A 20,521-nucleotide genomic window follows, 5' to 3' on the forward strand; every position below is an offset into this window, starting at 1 on the left:
AACTGATGACATTTACATCATCTGCCCTATAGACCACAAAGTCTGAAAGGGGAACTTTACTTTTTAATTTTATAATATAGAAATCATCATATTTTCACTGGGCTGCTAAATGGCCCCATGTCAAAAAACGCAAGTTAAAACTTTATGGCCATATCACAATGTCCTCAGGGTTTACAAAGACCTTCTTTCAAGGAACAGTTTCAGGAGAAAGAAGAAAAGGCAGACAGAGAAGGCAATGAGAAGAAAACATAAAGGAATGGACTGTCATAAAAAAAAAAGATTATATTCAAGGCAAAAAGACAAGAATGGAAAAAGATGGATGATTGCCTGGTCATGCGGTTTGCACGCTGGACTGTCGTTCAGACTTATCGATGGTCCAGGGATCAAACCCTGCCCACTCCCATCCCCCATCGTCCTGTCGGAGGTTTGGACTAGGAAGTAATTATCTTCAACTCTGAAGGAACATTTGAAACATGTAAAACATTTACAAACATTTTTTTGTACAAGATGGTCAATAGACCAAGTTTGGTACCCCAACGGTTAAACAGACTTTTTAAAACAGACTAAGGGCTATATGAAGATGATGATATGGCATACTACAAATATTAAACTAAGTCATAGATTTACCAACAGCACATCAGTAAAAAAAAAAATGAAAAAAAATGTTGGCAATGTTCTATTTAAGCATTTACTTACCACTAGACCCAATGTTTGAATTATTTACTTTCTTTCATTCATTCTACTTACTACTTGATCTAGAACCTATTTCTGGAAGGTTTCCATTAGACTGCTGCTGTTCATCCAGAAGTGACCGCAAACGTTGATCCCTGTGTTTAGAATCCTGACTCATGTCATCTTGGTGAAAGGGTGGAGGGGCATAGCAAGACGATCTATACCCTGACTGACTGCGGTTGTCCTCTGAGTCCATTCGAGATAAGTTTGATTTGTCGACATCATTGTTTAAGACATCTTGAGATACATTTGTATGAGCTGAGTGAGAGATTTCTAAACAAAATCATAAAGACGCATTAATAGAAATACAGCTATCAACTCTAATCTTACTTCATTAGGCAAATACTCCAGTCTATTCATAAGATATATTTCATATGCTTTCTTTCAACTCATCGGGTAATGGGTGAGTGATTCTTAAGAAACACTTTCATATTGAGTTTACTGGCTATGTGGGATGAACTATTGACTCTGCTGCTATATCCCATGATGCTCTGTATGAGGTTTGGGCTGGGACATAAGGCAGTTCATTTGTGGAGGGAACGCCTGAATATTACAAGTGAAAGTTCTGGAATATCTTTCAGCCAACTTTTCCTTTCATGTTTAAGTCATATTTCTTTCAATAACTTTCATTTATGCTTCAGTCATATTTCTCTCATTAACTTACATTTATGCTTCAGTCATATTTCTCTCATTAACTTACATTTATGCTTCAGTCATATTTCTCTCATTAACTTACATTTATGCTTCAGTCATATTTCTCTCATTAACTTACATTTATGCTTCAGTCATATTTCTCTCATTAACTTACATTTATGCTTCAGTCATATTTCTCTCATTAACTTACATTTATGCTTCAGTCATATTTCTCTCATTAACTTACATTTATGCTTAAGTCATATTTCTCTCATTAACTTACATTTATGCTTAAGTCATATTTCTCTCATTAACTTTCATTTATGCTTAAGTCATATTTCTCTCATTAACTTACATTCATGCTTAAATTAAATTATGGCTTTCATATTGCGCTACTTTCATGCTTATAGCATGCTCAGAGTGCTTTGGTTCTATTTCAGTTGTGGACCAGTGGGGGGGGGGGGGGGGGAGAGAGAGAGAGGGGGTATCTAGGAGGTTTTTCCGTGCTGCCTTTAGGCGCTTAGTAAACACAACTCTGCCCGAGTCGTGGGTCGAACCTCAAGCCCCCTTCATAGATAGCCAAGCCAAGTTCAGGTGCTCTCAGCCTCTCGTCCACGCTTCCCACTTAAGTCATATTTCTCTCATTAACTTACATTTATGCTTAAGTCATATTTCTCTCATTAACTTTCATTTATGCTTAAGTCATATTTCTCTCATTAACTTACATTCATGCTTAAATTAAATTATGGCTTTCATATTGCGCTACTTTCATGCTTATAGCATGCTCAGAGTGCTTTGGTTCTATTTCAGTTGTGGACCAGTGGGGGGGGGGGGGGGAGAGAGAGAGAGGGGGTATCTAGGAGGTTTTTCCGTGCTGCCTTTAGGCGCTTAGTAAACACAACTCTGCCCGAGTCGTGGGTCGAACCTCAAGCCCCCTTCATAGATAGCCAAGCCAAGTTCAGGTGCTCTCAGCCTCTCGTCCACGCTTCCCACTTAAGTCATATTTCTCTCATTAACTTACATTCATGCTTGCATCTTGTTACATCACTGGGTATAGCAATAAATTATGCACAATACTGCCATCCTAAAAAGTCTTAAATATGAGTCCTAGTTGGTGTTATCTTATATTATCTTATAAAATGCAGAAGTCACTTAAAAAAAGATTATTACGTCCTACACGAATTCCTAGGTCAATCAAGTCATGCTTGTTAACCAATGACTTGAATTCTGCCAAGTCATTTGTTTTCATGGCTGGCTCAGACAACCCATTCCATGCTCTAATAGCACTAGAGAAAAAGGAGTATTTATACAAATTTATCCTATCATACAGAACAAGGAATGTGCCTTTATCTTTGTGTCTTTCTGAGTATTTCTTTTAAGGTTTTGTTTTTGAAGATTATATTCAGTGTTTAATGTATAATTGCCACAACTTTTGGGTACCCACAAGGTGGATATTAATTTCAGCTATCCAAAGGGTGGATAATAAATTCAAGTATCAATGAAGGATAGCAAAGTCAGGATAAATAATGGATAAATAACAACTTCGTGTATCTGCTGGGGAGGATATCGACAGCAAACATTTCCAGGTTAAGTGTAATTTTAAAGCTACTTGAAAAAACATTCAAAATAAGATTTCAAAACTCCAGTCATTCATATTGCAACACAAGGTAACATACAGTAACATGAGGAAACAGAGAATGAGACTTACGCTGAGTTATAAATTTTTGACTCGCATTCTCCAAGTGGTTCATAATTTTCTTACAAAATGGATCCATGGCATTAACACTTTCAACTTCTACAAGGAATCTCATCACCTCATCCTGAAATACAAAATGATACATAAGATAGTTTTACACAATAAACTCTCTCTAGTCACTTTGCTGGTTGGTCAAAGTGTATTTTTTGGGGGAAAATATTTAGAAAGGATAATCAAGATTTTAAAAAACTCCTTAGTATAGTTCTTGTACAATATATTAATAAATATGGAAAATGGAAAAATTCCCAACTCTGTTTTGCAGCATTTTAAGTTTTATATTTATTACAATATTTAGGTTGACTGGCTGCATTAGTTCTGTTTGGTTTTCATAATCTTCTTATCTTATAAATTACAGATGCTCTTTCAAAAGAGAAGATAATTACATCCCTCTCGTATCCATGTGTCAATCTAATCATACATGTCTATCAGTGACTTAAAATCTGCCAAAATCCATGGTCTAATAGCATTAGAAAAAAAGGAGCACTTGTACAAATCTGTCTTAGCTTATGAAATAAGAAATGTGCCTTTATCTTTGTGTCTGAGAATGCTATAAGGTTTTGTATTGGTAAATTATGATTTAATGTTTTATGTACTATAGCTACCTTATTTTTTAGTCTTCTATACTAAAGGGTCTCTAATTTTACTAATGGTGTTACTCTAATCAAATGTGAATATTTGTTTGTTATAAATCTCACTGCTCTATTTTGTGTCTGTTCTAGTTCCAGTGATAAATAAAGGAAGCAACTTCTCACAGACACATGCAATGGGATAAATAAATTTAAAATTGGTAAATTAGTTGGTTTTCTCACACTGGAATACTTTCCTAACACAATAACTTAAAATCATTACCTGAGCTTCTTTAAATCCCATGTAAAATTTAGTAGCACAGCAACATCTTTCTACTGGTGGAACTTGGGCTGGAGTTGATGGAACTTTCTCATCTTTGGAATCTAGATCAAGACATTTTTATTCAAGAGATCAAGTTGTCATTGAGATTTTTAAAAAATGTATACTATGAATCAGAGAACTGGTCAAAACAATATAATTGGAAACTTGTTCAGGTAAGAGAATATAGAAAAGGTTGGTCATTGTGCAGACCTTACAGCCCTTTGATTATTTGTGGGTCACAGAAATGGGCAAACCTGAGGGTTGTGGACTTCACTGAAATTCTACAGTGACAGGTTCATGATAGTAAGGTATTGAATTGCAAAGTAGCTCCAATATTTAAAGTCTTTATAGCATATTATGAAATCTACTTCATTTAGGGTGTTATGTAAAAACTACCAGCTTAAATGGCAGACTAAAGCTTTTAAATACAAGCCTGCAACAGAAGCATATGACTCTTTAATTATGTCTTACACAAAAAAAAAACAATGACATTTTGATATTTTCAAAAATGTCATTTGAAAAGTCTAGAATATTTTCATTCCGATGATTAAAACACAGTTTAAAAATGAAGCATTAAAAAATAATAATTAAACTATAATAACTACAACAGGGTATATGTACTTTCAAGATATAATAAAAAATGACAACGCAGATAAACTGCAGATTAAATTTCCAGAAACCTTTGTCCGCTTGGTCCACTCTTTGTTGCAGAAGATTGATATGCTTGATTGCCATCTCAATTATCTCCGTTTTCTCTATACGGCCTTGACCCTTTGAATGTAGAAACATTTAGAAAAATATAATAATAATATTATTTAAAATTAAAAAAAAAAAAAAACACAACTAAGAGTCAAAAGATAAACATAGAAATTATTTTTTTGTGGATTTACAAGAATTAAAGTATCATTCTAGAAATAGGACAGTACACGGATCACAATTCTTTTAAAAGACTAAACACAAAGAGATGTTGAAAGGAAGGTGGGGGGAGACAGTAATTTTTTTACAAGGGAAAATTGATTTTCCAAAATAATCTAAATGGCATATTCTTATATTATCACACCTTAATATATGTATATACTAGCTGATACCAATGCCTCACTAGTGTTTAAATAGCTGGTATAGGTTTATTTCAACCAGGACAATTTTTCTCCTCCTTCAAAGGTAGGCCCAAATAGAAAAGATCCCTACACACCTACACAGCACAACACCACCACAACCCCTCACTTTTCTGGCCCCTGCACTAAGTCCCCTTCTCCTTTATCGTCTCTTTCATCCTGCAGTGAATGGCACACAAGCCAGAAGACTCTCTGGCCCATCCATTGTTTTCCCCAAAAAATTCATCAAAATGGTGATTGCTCCAATCCTCGCCACTAAATCAGAGACTCTTCATAGGCATTTCTTCTTTCCCGATAGCATTCAATAGTTCACAATGAAACACTTTCAAAGCAGCATCAAAAACAGCTGCCATCCATTCACATGCGGATCCATAGGTGCTGGCCCTCAACATCTCATCTCTATAAGACCTGGGAACTATAGGGCCTAATTATTTCCCAGACCATCATCTATTCACACTTAGAATCTATCCCAGTTTCGACTGACATAAAGAGAATAGGAAGTTACACATCAAAAAGAGTTTTAAAAGTGCTTGGAAAACAAAAGAAAGTACTTTTTTTTAAACATTAATATGTTGAATTTTATAAAACTAAAAAACATAGATAGAATTCCAGTAAATCCTGACCTGTTTGTGACTGACAAAAAGAATAGGAAGTTACACATCAAAAAGAGTTTAAAAAGTGCTTAAAAAAACAGAAGAAAGTACTTTTTTTAAAACATTAATATGTTGACTTTATAAAACTAAAAAACATAGATAGAATTCTAGTAAATCCTGACCTGTTTGTGACAGACAAAAAGAATAGGAAGTTACACATCAAAAAAGAGTTTAAAAAGTGCTTAGAAAACAGAAGAAAGTACTTTTTTAAACATTAATATGTTGACTTTATAAAACTAAAAAAACATAGATAGAATTCTAGTAAATCCTTACCTGTTTGTGGTAGCTGCTAGGTATCAAGCGACTTAAGTCAGCCAGACAATTATTCATCCGATCACGACGTCGTTTCTCTATGATGCGATGAGACATTGGGTCCTGGCAGATCAGAAAATAAACAGTTTTTTAAAAAGATAACAATTGTTTTCATTATAAGGTCACAGGAACAATTTCTTTGTGTTTTTTTTTATAGTTATAGAATCAATGTTATGAAATTAGAACAAACACCTGAATGAGAGGAATATAATATATATATAGTATTGATTTTCATGTTCTAAATTTGTTTTAACTATATTATAATAATAATTGGTCTGGAAACTCCCTCTAGCAGCTCCTTATCTTATATAATACAGACGTTACTTCAAAAAAGAAGATGATTACGTCCTACGCGTCATGCATTTAGTCATGCATATTAACCAATGACTTAAATTCAGCCAAGTCACTGGTTTTCCTGGCTAGCTCAGGCAACCCATTCCATGCTCTAATAGCACTAGGGAAGAAGGAGTGTTTGTACACATTTGTCCTAGCATATGGGACGAGGAATGTGCCTTTATCTTTGTGTCTTTCAGAGTATTTTATTAAATTCTGTTTTTGTATTTGAAGATTATGGTTCAGTGTTTTATGTATGGCTCCTAGACTATAGATCTAGGTCTTTAGGCCTATCTCACTAACATTCATTATTTATTGTTCTACTTACTCTGGGTATTTTCTGCCGCTTCAAGCAAAGTTCAAATTCATCTGCTGCTGTGGCGAAATTCAACAACCTGAGAGTGGAAATTGCACGTTAGTATCACAGCTTGTAGCTTCACTGAACTATATAGTTATATACTTTCCTGGAGTTTCAGAATTATATCGCTAGCAAATTTAAGGACAGCACTATTAATTAAGACTGGGATTTTGAATTTCGGGATTTTTATGACGCGCCATAGTCCATCCAACTCGCAACATTATGGAAAGTAAAGGCGATTTTCTCTCTCTCTCCCGCTATTTCTCTTCATATTTACAATTTTAACCGTCGCCCATAGAAACAGCTAGATAGCCTTTACATCAGCTGCCCTATAAAATCATGAAATGCCAATTTCCCAGTCAATCACTGAGATTCGAACTTGAGACACCTCCAGCTCCTCGGTTGGGAAACCAAATGCTTTACCTGTCTGCCACTATGCAGGGGAAAGCGACGCCTCTTTCTTAAGTTTATTCATTTTATTCTTTTCATTTTCGTTATGTGGAAGTCATGAATAACAAAGCAACGAAAGTAATCTTCAAAAAAAAAAGAATTCGCCTGTTGGTTTGAACACTGAGTCTTTGAGTGGAAAAAATAACTAGACTACACACACAGAAATACGCTGCCCGCCATATCTACAGCTAAATATCTACAAATAGGTCAAGTTCGTCGATGGAAAATAAAAGGGGGGGGGGTAATTCTTTTAGATATTTCTATCATTATGACTTTGATTAGCACAATTTTATATGTATCCTTATATTACAGGTTCCTTTCAGAGGCAGTCATAACAGTGCGCGGGCCCTGGGCGAGAGTCATTTCAGGGCTGCGAATGAGCTGGCGGTGACAAAAGATTCTCTTTATCCCGGGGCTCCCCTACGGCGCGTGTCCTGGAACGGATGCACCACTCCCCCAAGGCCGCTTCTGTCCCTTGGATTTGGGCAAAGATTTCTTGTAGCTGTCCATGCGTGTGTAACTCGTCCGTAAGAATGCGTTCACAAAATGTGAGAGATATGTGTACTGTGTTAAGTCATTCATTGTATTAAAGCCATATTACACGAACATGTGGTTTTCAACTCTAGTGTTCTCAGTTTTATAAGTCTATAACAAACTGGCATGTTCATGGTTGTGGTATATTCAAACTATCACAATTACCTATCAGCACACTGTATCAATATAGGCCTACATATGCCTACCTGACAAGATAACAAAGAGGGTAAAGGTCATGAGAGGTTATCCGAGATGAACATGTCACAAGCTGATGCTATTACATGATCAACTCAATAATTGTTGTAATTCTATAGTAAACGTTTTAACGCTGGATATTTAAATAAATGATCTTTCTTTGGGTAAAGAAAGATTTTGCACTGGCACTGGCCTATATCGTCTCCAGGAGAATGAAAACGTTTTCTCAGAATATTTCCATGTATATATAAAAGAAATGTCAATCAATCAAATAAGAACATAAAACTAAAATGTTTTTTAACTTTGGTTAGGCCAAAAATAGATTATGCATCCTTTGTTTGGGACCCCTCGACTCAAGAAAACATTAAGAAACTGGAACAGACACAAACCAGACCAGTGAGATTCATAACAAACGAATAGTCACATTAGACTAGGGTAACACCTTTAGTAAAATCACTAAATTTAGAAAGCCTTCAGGAGAGAACCATACTCTTCAAATACAAAAACAAAATCTAATAAAATACACAGAAAGACAAACAGATAAAGACACATTCCTAGTTCCATATGCTAGGACAAATTTGATTTCTAAGTTTGCTCAGAATATTTCCATTTGTAATAAAAGAAATGTCAATAAATCAAATAAGAACATAAAACTAAAATGTTATTTAAACCTTGGTTAGGCCAATAATAGAATATGCATCTTCTGTTTGGGACCCATCAACTAAAAAAAAAACAAACATTAAGAAACTTCTTCCCTGGTGCTATTAGAGCATGGAATGGGTTGCCTGAGCCAGCCAGGAAAACCAGTGACTCGGCAGAATTTAAGTCATTGGTTAATATGCATGACTAAATGCATGAACGTAATCACCTTTTTAAAGTAACGTCTGTATTTCATTAAATAATTAGGATTTTCAAAGTATTTTTTTCCATTACATAACACATGAAAGAAATACAACTGTGCAATCTCAGCTAATGTCCCAGTCTAACGTCAGTTTGAGACTCACTGAACATAAATATACTCTAACGGGAGGGATTAATCATGGGCAAGGGTCAAAGTTCATCTTTACATAACTGTACTGACGAAATAATTGCTACAATCAAAGGACATAATCAAGCTTAATGAAATACTAATTAGATCACTATGCGCAATCATTTTCATTAGCGATTATGCCATACGTTTGTTAATGGGAGACAACTGGAATGGTAAACGACAACAAAAATATATCAAAAGTATGGTATTCAATACAGTGGTTTCATTACCTACGTATTCAATACAGTGGTTTCATTACCTACGTATTCAATACAGTGGTTTCATTGTAAAATGTTTTGTAAAATGTTTTACATAATTCGGATGTTCCTTCAGAGTTGAAGATAGTTTACTTCCTAGTCCAAACCTCCCGCAGGACGACGGGGGATGGGAGCGGGCAGGGTTTGAACCCTCGACCGTCGATAAATCCGAACGACAGTCCAGCGAGCAAACCGCACGACCAGGCAGCCATTACCTACTAGTAGGCCTAATATTTATATTTTTATTATCCGTAAGGAAATTTGTCTTATAATTTGTGCATTACACCAAACAAAACCTAAATAACTATCATCATCATCATCATCATGATCATCATCATCATCAAACTCCATTAGAGTGAGGGCTTAAGAGGCTCAAATCCTCTCTTGCAAAAGCCCTGGGCAGAAACCCTGCTGTCTTGCGTAGTGCATAAATGTCGCCATACAGGTCGAGAATTTTTGGTTTCCCAGACTATAGAAAACTAAATATATTCACTCAAAAGTTACACGTGAAATATTAAATTATATTTAATGATTTGATTGCTAGGGGAACAAAAGAGTTTTTGAGTCTATTTTGTTTTTGTAAACGATGTCTTGTAGCTCCTTTGTGATGGTAAAATCACAAAATCTTGACCCAGAAGATATTTTTTTTTTATAAATGTATCTCTCCAAGTCCAAGTGGAGTTTTTACTTGTTACCAATGACCTAACAAGCAGCAATCAGGATTTTCTAAAGTTTATTTTGTGTTTAATGTTCAGATTGCCTTACCAGGCTGTGTTGTTGAAATATTTTAAGTTTCAATATCACTGCCTGGTATGGCAATCTGAGCATTAAAACTAAAAATAAACTTAATAGAATCCTAAATGCTGCTGGCAAAATCATTGGCTAAAAACAAACCCCATTTGGGCAGTTGTTTGAGACAAACATCTCTAAAAAAGCTAACGAGATCCTCGAAATAAAGAATCACCCTTTGTGTCAGGATTTTGTGATTTTACCATCACAAAAGAGATACAAGACACCGATAGCAAAGACAAACAGACACAAACACTCTTTTGTTCCCCTGGCAATCAAATCATTAAATAAGAACAATCTGGTATAAACTTTGTCACATGTAAATTATGAGTGAGTCTGGTGTGAATGTACACTTTGGCTTCTTATAGTTATAATGTTTTTTGTTTGGTGTAATGCACAAATTGTAAGACAAATTTCCTTACGGATAATAAAGATTATTATTATTATTATTATAAAATACTGCAGCATGATAAAGCATTGCCAAGGCCTTTTCGCTAACACTAAAGGGGAACATTTTTCTTAGTAATCGTAATCTCTGTTGCCCTTTTTTGCTGATATCCTTCTAAGTACTCATTCTTCCCTAGCGCTATTAGAGCATGGAATGGGTTGCCTGAGCTAGCCAGGAAAACCAGTGACTTGACAGAATTTAGGTCATTGGTTACATAACACTAGGACGTAATCATCTTCTTATTTGAAGTAACGTCTTTATTATATAAGAAGATAAGATACTGCTGCAGAACGGCGAAAAGTGGAGGGATTTGTTACTGTCACAGCACCCACACAACGAAAGTCAAGGGACAGAGAAGATGAGATATAAATCAGTATTTGCAGTAAACTTTAATGTATTGTCTACGACAGAACAAGTATTTAAAAATGTGAACTATTTTAATGTGCTCTCAAGCTAAAGAAACAATATATCATTTTCCGTCTTTTCCCTTCGAAAATCAATCATTTCGTTCAGTTTTTGTTTTAACATTTTGTATTAAAAAAAGTAAATGAAGTTGAATGGTGTTGAATACTGATGAGAAATCAATAAAGAACAATCTTACATTAGTGTTAGGTAAGTCTAGCTGTTTGGTTAATGAAGTGGGAAAACAAATCTCAAGAAAAACTTTAGCTATTTGTTCAGCACAATCTTTTAGGACTCGCCCTTTTATTCCATCAGACCCCACCAGTTTTCATTAGGTTGACGTTTTTGAAAATGTTGGAGGCTTGCTCTTTAGTAATTGCTATTTCTAAACAGTTGTTGACATTTATAAACTTCAATGGGCTTTAAGTCTTAAAACCATGAAAATCGTTAGTGTCGAAATATCGGTAGAAATTATTGATCTCTTTAGATATTGCTTCGTCGTCTCTTGTACCAACATTAAGTTTTCTTTTTGACCTATGCTCCTGCCATTTAGTTCATAAAATAATGAGCATTAAGATACTATAATTAGTATAGTACGTGTTAATCTGGAGATTCTTTTTAATAATATATTTTTTTTACAGTGTTTTTGTGTATAGAGCCTAAATTAAAAGTGCTGTCTTAAAAAAAACAACTTAACAAATCTGATAACCATATAAAAGTATAATTTCAAAACATTTATTTGCAGGGGAGTCGAGGCACTGATAGGTTACATTACAGCTATCAGTATTAAAATATTGATTTACTAAATAGGAGAAATAGAACCAGGTTGCTATAACCATCACAGATCCAGCATTATAGGCCAAGTTTATAAACTAAATCGAAGAAATTAAATTTCTTCATAAACTGAAAGGCAGCTCAGATAAAATATTTTTTTTTAAAAGCTGGCATCGAATCAATGACATGGAACAAAACGATTTGAATAACCATCATCTCGCCATATGCATGGAAAGGTGCATCGACCGAGACAACTTTGTCAAGATACAGATATTGACAGTTCACGGTCTGTCTTGACAAATACGAAGATAAACAATGTCTTTCCCCTTGTTTTCTTTTTTTTTTTCCCTACGCACAACACATACAGCAATACACATACTTGTGTGTGTGTGTGTGTGTGTTGTGATGTGCCGACCACTTCGTTCCCTCTCCTCCGTTGCTTTTTTTCCCCCGCTGACACGAGTTAACGACGGCGGCAACTAGATATATTTAGAACGTCACGTGTTACCACACGCGACTCAGGACTGCTCATCATTCCCGCGCTGCGCATGCGTGTTGATTAAAATTCCCGGGAAAAAGGTGCAAAGATAACTAGATATCGATGTACAGGTTCTTAGTTTACTATTTAAAAAAAAAATATCAGACAGTAACGGTTAACCAGGAAATTAAAATGGCATAAACTTTAGATGTAAGCTTCGTTAAATCAATGTTGCAAGGTTCGGGTCTCAACAGTAGGCCCAATGCTTCATTGCCTACCGAATTTGTAGATCCCAAAGTTTCAAATTTGTTAGCAAACACCTTTGGGACTTGTGTGAAGTAATCTTACCTTATCTTATATGATACAGACGTTACTACGCGTCATGCATTTAGTCATGCATATTAACCAGTTAATATTAACCTAAACTCCGCCAAGTCACTGGTTTTCAAGGCTAGCTCAGGCAACCCATACCATGCCCTGGGGAAGAAGGAGCTTTTTTACAAATTTGTCATAGCATATGGAACGAGGAATATGCCTTTATCTTTGTGTCTTTCTGCGTATTTTATTGAATTTTTGTTTTTGTATTTGAAGATTTTGGTTCAGTGTTTTATGCATAATTGCTACTTTACTTTTAAGTCTTCTGTCCTGAAGGCTTTCTAAATTTAGTGATTTTACTAATTTAATTAATTGTAACGGATTTACCTATAGGCAACAGGAATTATAGCTTAGGGCCCAAAAGAAATATTTAGTACTGACATTTAATATCGCTTAAGGACTTTTTAAGTCTAATTCCAGCGATGTTAAGTCATACCATTTAAACACACTGGCTTTTATATATCAACTTATCTGACAAAGTCCTCAAGGCTGGTAAAGATCTTTCTTCCGGGAAAAGTACCGGGAAAAGTACCAGGAAAAAAAAAGAGTCAGACAAAGAAAGTAATGAAAAAACAACATAAAAGAATAAGCGGGCCTGTCACTGAAAGAGATTGTTCTATCGAAGGCAAAAGCCAGGAATGAAGAAAGACGGTAGATGGATCACGCGTGGAGCCCCGACGGTTCATCGGACTAAGGGCTAGATAAAGGTGATATCGATTTAGAACACCAGATAAAATATAGAGGTCATTGTCACTTCAACAAGAAAAGGGAGAAAGTACACAAACATATCGAGACTCCGCCTACTTCAAAACGTGAATTGGTTCAGACTCACCAGCCAGGTATCACATTAAGAGTTGTAACTATCCATTATTTAAAGCACAAACACAGAAAACGAGACTCAGCCTATTTCAAAACGTGAATGGACCTCATTCACCAATCGCAAATAAACAACATTTAGTCACGTGATCTTATTGATAAAACAACGAGAAAAAATAACTGTCACGTGACAACCATCATGAATTAAACATGAGATCGTAAATTATATAGAAGAGATAGAGCACCACGTGGCTAAATGTTGTTTGTTTACGATTGGGGGAATGAGGTCCATTGGTTCAGACCCACCAGCCAGATATCACATTAATTAAGAGTTGTGACTATTCATTATTTAAAGCACAAACTCAGAAAACGAGACTCAGCCTATTTCAAAACGTGAATTGGTTCAGACCCACCAGACAGGTATCACATTAAGAGTTGTGACTATTCATTATTTAAAGCACAAACACAGCAAACGAGACTCCGCCTACTCTATCCATCTTAATAACAAGAAACTAAAATTGTGCTGATCTTGTCACGTGACCAGACAACAGACTTAAATAGGCTTGTTTGCTTTACATGTTTCGGATGTTCCATCAAAGTTGAAGATAATTTAACTCCTAGTCCAAACCTCCCGAAGCACGACGTGGGATGGCAACGGGTATGAACCCTGGATCATTGAGAAGTCCAGTTTACAGACTCCCTTCTACACAGTCATACCTGACACACTTTATTACTTGTTCACTCAACCAAGTACAGCCCTAAAGGTCAACTAGTCTGTCCGTACACAGCCACACTCAATACACAACCCATCCCTCAAAACAAACACATTATCATAATGTTGATTGAAGGCCGCTAAATCAATATTAGATATACAGGGGACACAATCTTACATGCAGAACAATTACAATACACTATTACTTCAGTCAAACAGCCAATTACAGTACCTACGTAGTATACTATGTTTTTTTAACAATAATAGGGCCCACAGCATTAGAGCCCGTTAGCGTGATGTCTTATGGTATGTATACTCTCCCGGGCCCCTGAGCTAAGGCCGCCTGTCTCGTGATTGACATCTGATTTTGATTCTCATTACTAGCCGACTTTTGGCTCCGTCTTTTCAATCTCGTGTTCAGTTATTTCCCTTTAAAAATCAAATATTAGAAAAACTTTAAACGATATTCCCATTCATAACTTGTGACAGGAAGTGACTATTTTACCCGTTTGACGTCTGCTAGAAAAATGAAATTAATAAAGTAGAAGGAAACCATCTTTAGCAAAAACGTCGGTCCTTCTATGTGGTTCCGAGACTACTAAAAAACTCCAGACCATAGACATAATATTATATGTAGACATTAAATCGGAAACAGATTCTTATTCGCGATTGATCGATTCACAGGCCTATATATATATATATATATATATATTATATATATATATATATATATATATATATATATGTACGTAACTCTTTTTCAAGCTGTAAGGGAAGTCGCCCCAAATCTAGGAAAATCAATCTTTTCTGTCTTAGAAAAGTAATGATCTTTAGATTTCAAAGTTTAGAAATAATGCAAACTCATTTCTCGGATTATTTTTAGAATGGGCTATTAATCACAGAACAATATATTCACGCAAATATATGAAACAAAGCCATTTCCTGTTAGTTTCCATTGAGATAATGTTTGAAAAATCCAAGATCGAAATAATTCGTGTCTATTGATATTAATCATCTTATGTAAATTTAAATAGATTATCTTGATCTTTCTAGATTATGTAACTGAAAGTTGCAAAATAATAATTAAGAGACGAGAGTTCTCTTATTTTTGATGTTCAATTACTAGAACTAGATATAAAAATTAAATTATATGTTACATAGGTTAGGGTTGAAAAAAACAACTTGTTTCAACTTTAAAAAACATTTTCACATTTTTTTCCATGTCCAGTCTAGATACAATATATTTAGGTCTATATGCTCCAGACCTTCGCCAACAGTAGCCTGATACTATGAATCAAGTGGCCTGAAAGGTATCTCTTGTCAACTTGTGGAAGAGAACAAAACTCATAGCCAAAGACATTAAAATAGCGACAACTGAAGGTAGATAGCGCGCATCTTTCGACAACCAACTACCAATTTTTACAAAGGCAGGCACTTGATTAAAATCTGCATAGAAAGGGGAGGAGCAGGCCTAATTAAACCTGGAAAAGATCAGTCAGAAACGAATCCCAAGATACTGAAAAGACATGGGAACACACGAATAAAGCTGCTCAGAACCGAGAGTTCGGTGGGGAGATGTGGTTGCGGCGCTGGGGGTGAACAGAGACAAGTCGAGTAAGTCAGAAAGCAACTACAAGAATTTAGGAATCATTTTATGAATACTGGTAAACACCACGTCATCCACTAAGAAATGATGACTGGGAAAATCATTCAAATTAACTCTTTCTCTCCGTAATTATTTTTCCACGTTTTGAAGGAATTCTTTATTTGCTCATTACTATTGCACTACCCCTGTTATGATTGGGCTTGAATAGCTTGCTGTTTGTTATCAGAAAATGTTGTATTTGGTATAGAATAAAAGGGAAATGCGTGCTCTTTTTATATCATTCAAAGTCAAGTTGAAAAAATTAAACATTAATTTAATTTAATTAGGTCAAAATCAACAACGGTATCGTTGATTAGGAGAGAAAGAGTTAAGTCTAGAATCGTACAAATAGTGCGGTGATAACAAAGAAGAGGCCTACTGACATTAGTAATAACATCAATGAGAGCGGCAGTGTGTCATTGGGCACTGGAATCAGTAACAATTACTAACAATACAGCTAGAACAAAGATACAGCACATCACTAACTTACAGTAAGACTAGATCTCTAATAGGTGTCAAAAAACTGGGTTCTAAGCAGAAGCAGATTCACGGCAGACGTCAACTGGATCGACAGAGTGTTACGAAACTCGTGCAGGCTCATCCCTGACCTAGATAGCAAATGCCGATAAACGAAGAACTAGATCGTAACGCTCCAGTTGATTTGGAAGTGTTTATTTTTGAGAAGCATTATAACACGTGATTAATAGGTGTAGTAAAATCCGGAATATATTATAGCTTTTGGTACTGTTGATATATCTATCCTAAATAATTATCCGCATAATTATAGTATTATCGACAGTTATAGTGTTACTGTAATATTAACGTAGTTTTATTGCGATAACAAAAGATTTTGATTTTTTAATTAAATGTGTACAGCACATCTCATCTTCTTATCTTATCTTATATAATTCAGACGTTGCTATAGCACGCTCATTGTGCTCTGGTCTCATCTCTTTTGTGGACCTGTGTGTGTGTGTGGGGGGGGAGATCTAGGAAAAGATTTCCTGCTGCCTTTAGGCGCTAAGCAAACACAATTCAGCTCGATCGGGATTCAAACTAGACCCCACTTGATAAGTTTCCAAGCGCTTTATGCCCCTCAGCCACAAACCAAATAATTATAATATTAACACATAGTTTTTTTTTGTATTATAATTCTTATTGTAATATTGACATGTAACGTTATACTGGCTATTATGAACAGTTTTGGTTACCGTAAGACGGGTATTGTTACATTTGTAAAGTTATTGTATTAAGTCTTTATGACATATATTGTTATAAAATAAATACTTAGACACCAAGATACAGGCAATTTTTTTTTATTACACAAGAAGAGACAAAGTCTTACAAGTGCTCCTTCTTCCCTAGTGCCATAAGAGCATGGAGCGGGCTGCCTGAATCAGCCAGCAAAACCAATAACTTAGATGAGTTGAATAAGCTAATTAACATGCATGACTAGATTAACTCGCATGAGACGTAATTTTCTTCTTTTTTTTTTTTTTTTTTTGAAGGAACATTCTGTCATAAGATTATAATATTTGCATTTTGACGTCACCTATTATTGATAAGTAGTTTGTGTACTGTTGGTTAAACGTAAAAATCTAATGTGGACCCCCCCCTCTCCAATCTTTTTCTTCTTGCCTTCTGTATTCGTAGACGATTGTATTGGGTGGTTACAGCTGTCAATGTGATGACGAACAGAGAGAGAGAGAGAGAGAGAGGGAGAGAGAGAAAGGGGGGGGGAGATAGATACAGAGGCAGGCAGTTCGGACAAGCAAAAGCTCGTTTAAAAAATAAAGTTTAGAAGATGTAAAAATTAAAAAAAAAAAAAACTTAGGCGCAAAACAGAAAATAAATGTGACTCGGGGGTGTGACACATGTTGGGAATAATATCATTAAGATGCCCAGTTGTTCCAGAATAGTAAGTAGACTAAGGATGCCCATGACAATAAGTGCAACGGCTTACCTGCTACACACTACTGAAACCGTTTGAGCGAAATGCAATGTATCTACATAGGTACTGGACATTTTATTTTATATAGATCTATGTATCCATTAATCTTGAACTCCTTCTCTCCTAATTAACGAAACTTACGTTGATTTGACTCCATTTAATTAAATTAATTTTTGGTTTTATAAATTTCAATTTGTGTTATATCAAAAGAACACGCATTCTCCTATAATTCTATACCAAAAGTCACGTTTTCTGATAACAAACAAAAATGCTATTGAAGTTTAATCATAACAGGGTAGAATGTACACATGTGAAAAATGAGCAATTCTGTCAGAACGTGGAAAATAATTACGGAGATAAAGAGTTAATCTACATTGGTGCTATGGAGCGTGTGTTTCCAAGGTAACGCTAAAAACAAAGGGAGAATTCGTATTGGCGGTGCTGAATGATGAAACCACGACAGGGGCTGTCATAAATGATGCTAGGAAGTCACGTGGGTGATAGAAGAACGAGGAACGAGAGGCGAGACAGTAAAGACGTTGTTTTTTTTTTTTTTTGGTAGTGAGTTAGATTTCGTTTAATTCAAATTTCTTATATATGTGTGTGTGTATTATAACAAAAGTTATACTGAGTTTTTGTTCACAGATGTGTACAAAGTTGTATTTTTTTAAAGCTTATTTCACAGCTATAAACCAAATACCAACTATCTACGATAGGTAGATATGTATTTGAATAATCTAGATTTGTCTGTCATTAAACGTGATATATATATTAGTCTTTTCTGCAAAAAAAAAAAAGTTCAATTTTATGTTTCTAGAATTTAAAGTCATTCTTTACTTTGAAATACATTTAGGGAAAAAAAACTATGGTCACACCATTAATATTATAATAATAATAATAATAATAATAATAATAATAATAATAGGCCTAGTAACAATTATATGCCTAGTAATAATCTTTTTATATGAAGTGTAACGCCGGATAAAGTAGTGAATTTAAAGTGCTAAGTATAGAATTTTCTTGCTTTTTTATAGTGACCTAAGATATGTTTTCAAATGACATTGTAATTGTTTTTCTTCCTCACTATCAGGCTTATTAAGTAATATCAAACTGACTCGTTGTAATCTAGTTACAATTTAGCATTTTCACACAAAAACACAGCCTTAACAGGGCCTCAAAGTTTGGCAAGAAGTCAGAGTGGGTGTACGTGTGAAATGTGAATGAAACACACGCTACGACGCAGACACACACACACACCTCGTGTGTTTACAGATAACAGCCGCCTTTCGGTGGAGTCGGAAAGAATAATTTATCAGTCACCTTTCTTCTCCTTATTTTTTTAAAAATCTTTCTTGACCTCTCTCCAAATAGATCTGCCTCGACCTTTTCTAAATTTTTTTTCACCTCTATATCAAATGGGAGAAGTGAATCAATCTTATAAAGGCCATGATCAGTTTCATTAAGGCCTCGGTGTCAGAACTAGTAGAACAATGTCAAGGTAGCGGAAGCTAACAGAAAGATGGAAGGAAAGGTATAATCGAACGTCATGTTTCTGTTGATACAGTTATTATAGACTACAATTCCCACACGGCTAACAGATGAAGCTGTATTACACGCTCCCCCGACCGACTGACACGAGGAGGTACACATACACATGTTGACAAAGCTACACACACACATGCACGTCTGACATAGCAAGCTAAACACACATATACTCGCTTGGTGTAAGAAGCTACTAATCAAACTCTCGTATTGAGGTAAACACACGTCTGAAATATGGAGTGACACACACACACGTCTGACATGTGGAGCTGCACACACACATAAACGTCTGGCATATGGAGTTACACACAGACACGTCTGGCACATGGAGCAACACATGTGATGATAACTCTATAATCTATCTAAACAAATGCTAATTATACGGACAACAGTAACAAAAAATAAATCTCTTCGTTACGAGATATTCCAGGAAAGACAATTTAAAACATTTAATACTATTTAAAAAAACTTAACATATAAAAAACAACTTAGAATAAAAACTCAAACGAGACAAACACACATTAGTTTTTCTCCAAACGACACGAAAGATCAAAGTCTTAAAAGAATTCGTTCCAAGTGTCTGTCCGGCATGAAACTGGTGGCCGTCATCAGCCAGCGAATCAATGATTGGTTACAATTTACATCATTCATTGGCACAAACTGCTAGATGTGCATGTGCCTAAAACATCTTTTTTTTTTTTCTTAAACATCTGTATAATAGATACAAAAATATCACAAGCGTAGCATCAATATAAGAGAAAGATTGTAAAATGTTTTACATGTTTCGGATGTTCCTTTAGAGTTGAAGATAATTACTTCCTAGTCCAAACCTCCCGCAGGACGACGGGGGATGGGAGCGGGCAGGGTTTGAACCCGGGACCATCGATAAATCTGAACGACAGTCCAGCGCGCAAACCGCACGACCAGGCAGCCATAATCAGAAGTGTAATGCAGACAGGATTAGAAGAGAAAAACAATGAACATATAGTCACCAGGGACAGTGTGGAAACATATGGCCATTATGGTATGAATCCTTATCATATGATCATTATGTTGTGAAGACGAATCACATGTTCATTATGTTCTGAAGACATCAAATGTTCATTATGTTCTGAAGACATCAAATGTTCATTATGTTTTGGAGGCATATAAGTTTAGAATGTTCTGAAGGCGGGGACGTGAAATATTAGAGGCGGAGTGAAGGTAAGTGATGAGACATAAGGAGAGACAGAGAGACAGACACAGAGAGAGAGACACACACAGAGAGAGAGAGACAGAGACACAGAGAAAGAGACAGAGACACAGAGAGAGAGAGAGAATAAATGAGAGAGATGCGTGAGGGC

At 35.5% G+C, this 20,521-nt stretch overlaps 1 protein-coding gene across 7 annotated transcripts in view; it reads right to left on the reverse strand.

The window, feature by feature from the left end:
* LOC106066091 (transcription factor cwo-like) overlaps positions 1-20,521 on the reverse strand; it is a 37,256-nt gene that overhangs the window by 9,398 nt on the left and 7,337 nt on the right. For all 7 annotated transcript variants that reach the window (XM_056025731.1, XM_056025728.1, XM_056025729.1 and 4 more), the window contains exons 3-8: positions 6,751-6,817; positions 6,051-6,152; positions 4,690-4,780; positions 3,971-4,071; positions 3,074-3,185; positions 748-1,005 (exon numbers count right to left, since the gene is read on the reverse strand). In XM_056025731.1, coding sequence (XP_055881706.1) covers positions 748-1,005; positions 3,074-3,185; positions 3,971-4,071; positions 4,690-4,780; positions 6,051-6,152; positions 6,751-6,817 — 731 coding nt within the window. The remainder of the gene's footprint in view (positions 1-747; positions 1,006-3,073; positions 3,186-3,970; positions 4,072-4,689; positions 4,781-6,050; positions 6,153-6,750; positions 6,818-20,521) is intronic.

The sequence above is a fragment of the Biomphalaria glabrata genome, chromosome 4 (assembly GCF_947242115.1).
Source record: "Biomphalaria glabrata chromosome 4, xgBioGlab47.1, whole genome shotgun sequence".
Classification (NCBI taxonomy): domain Eukaryota; kingdom Metazoa; phylum Mollusca; class Gastropoda; family Planorbidae; genus Biomphalaria; species Biomphalaria glabrata.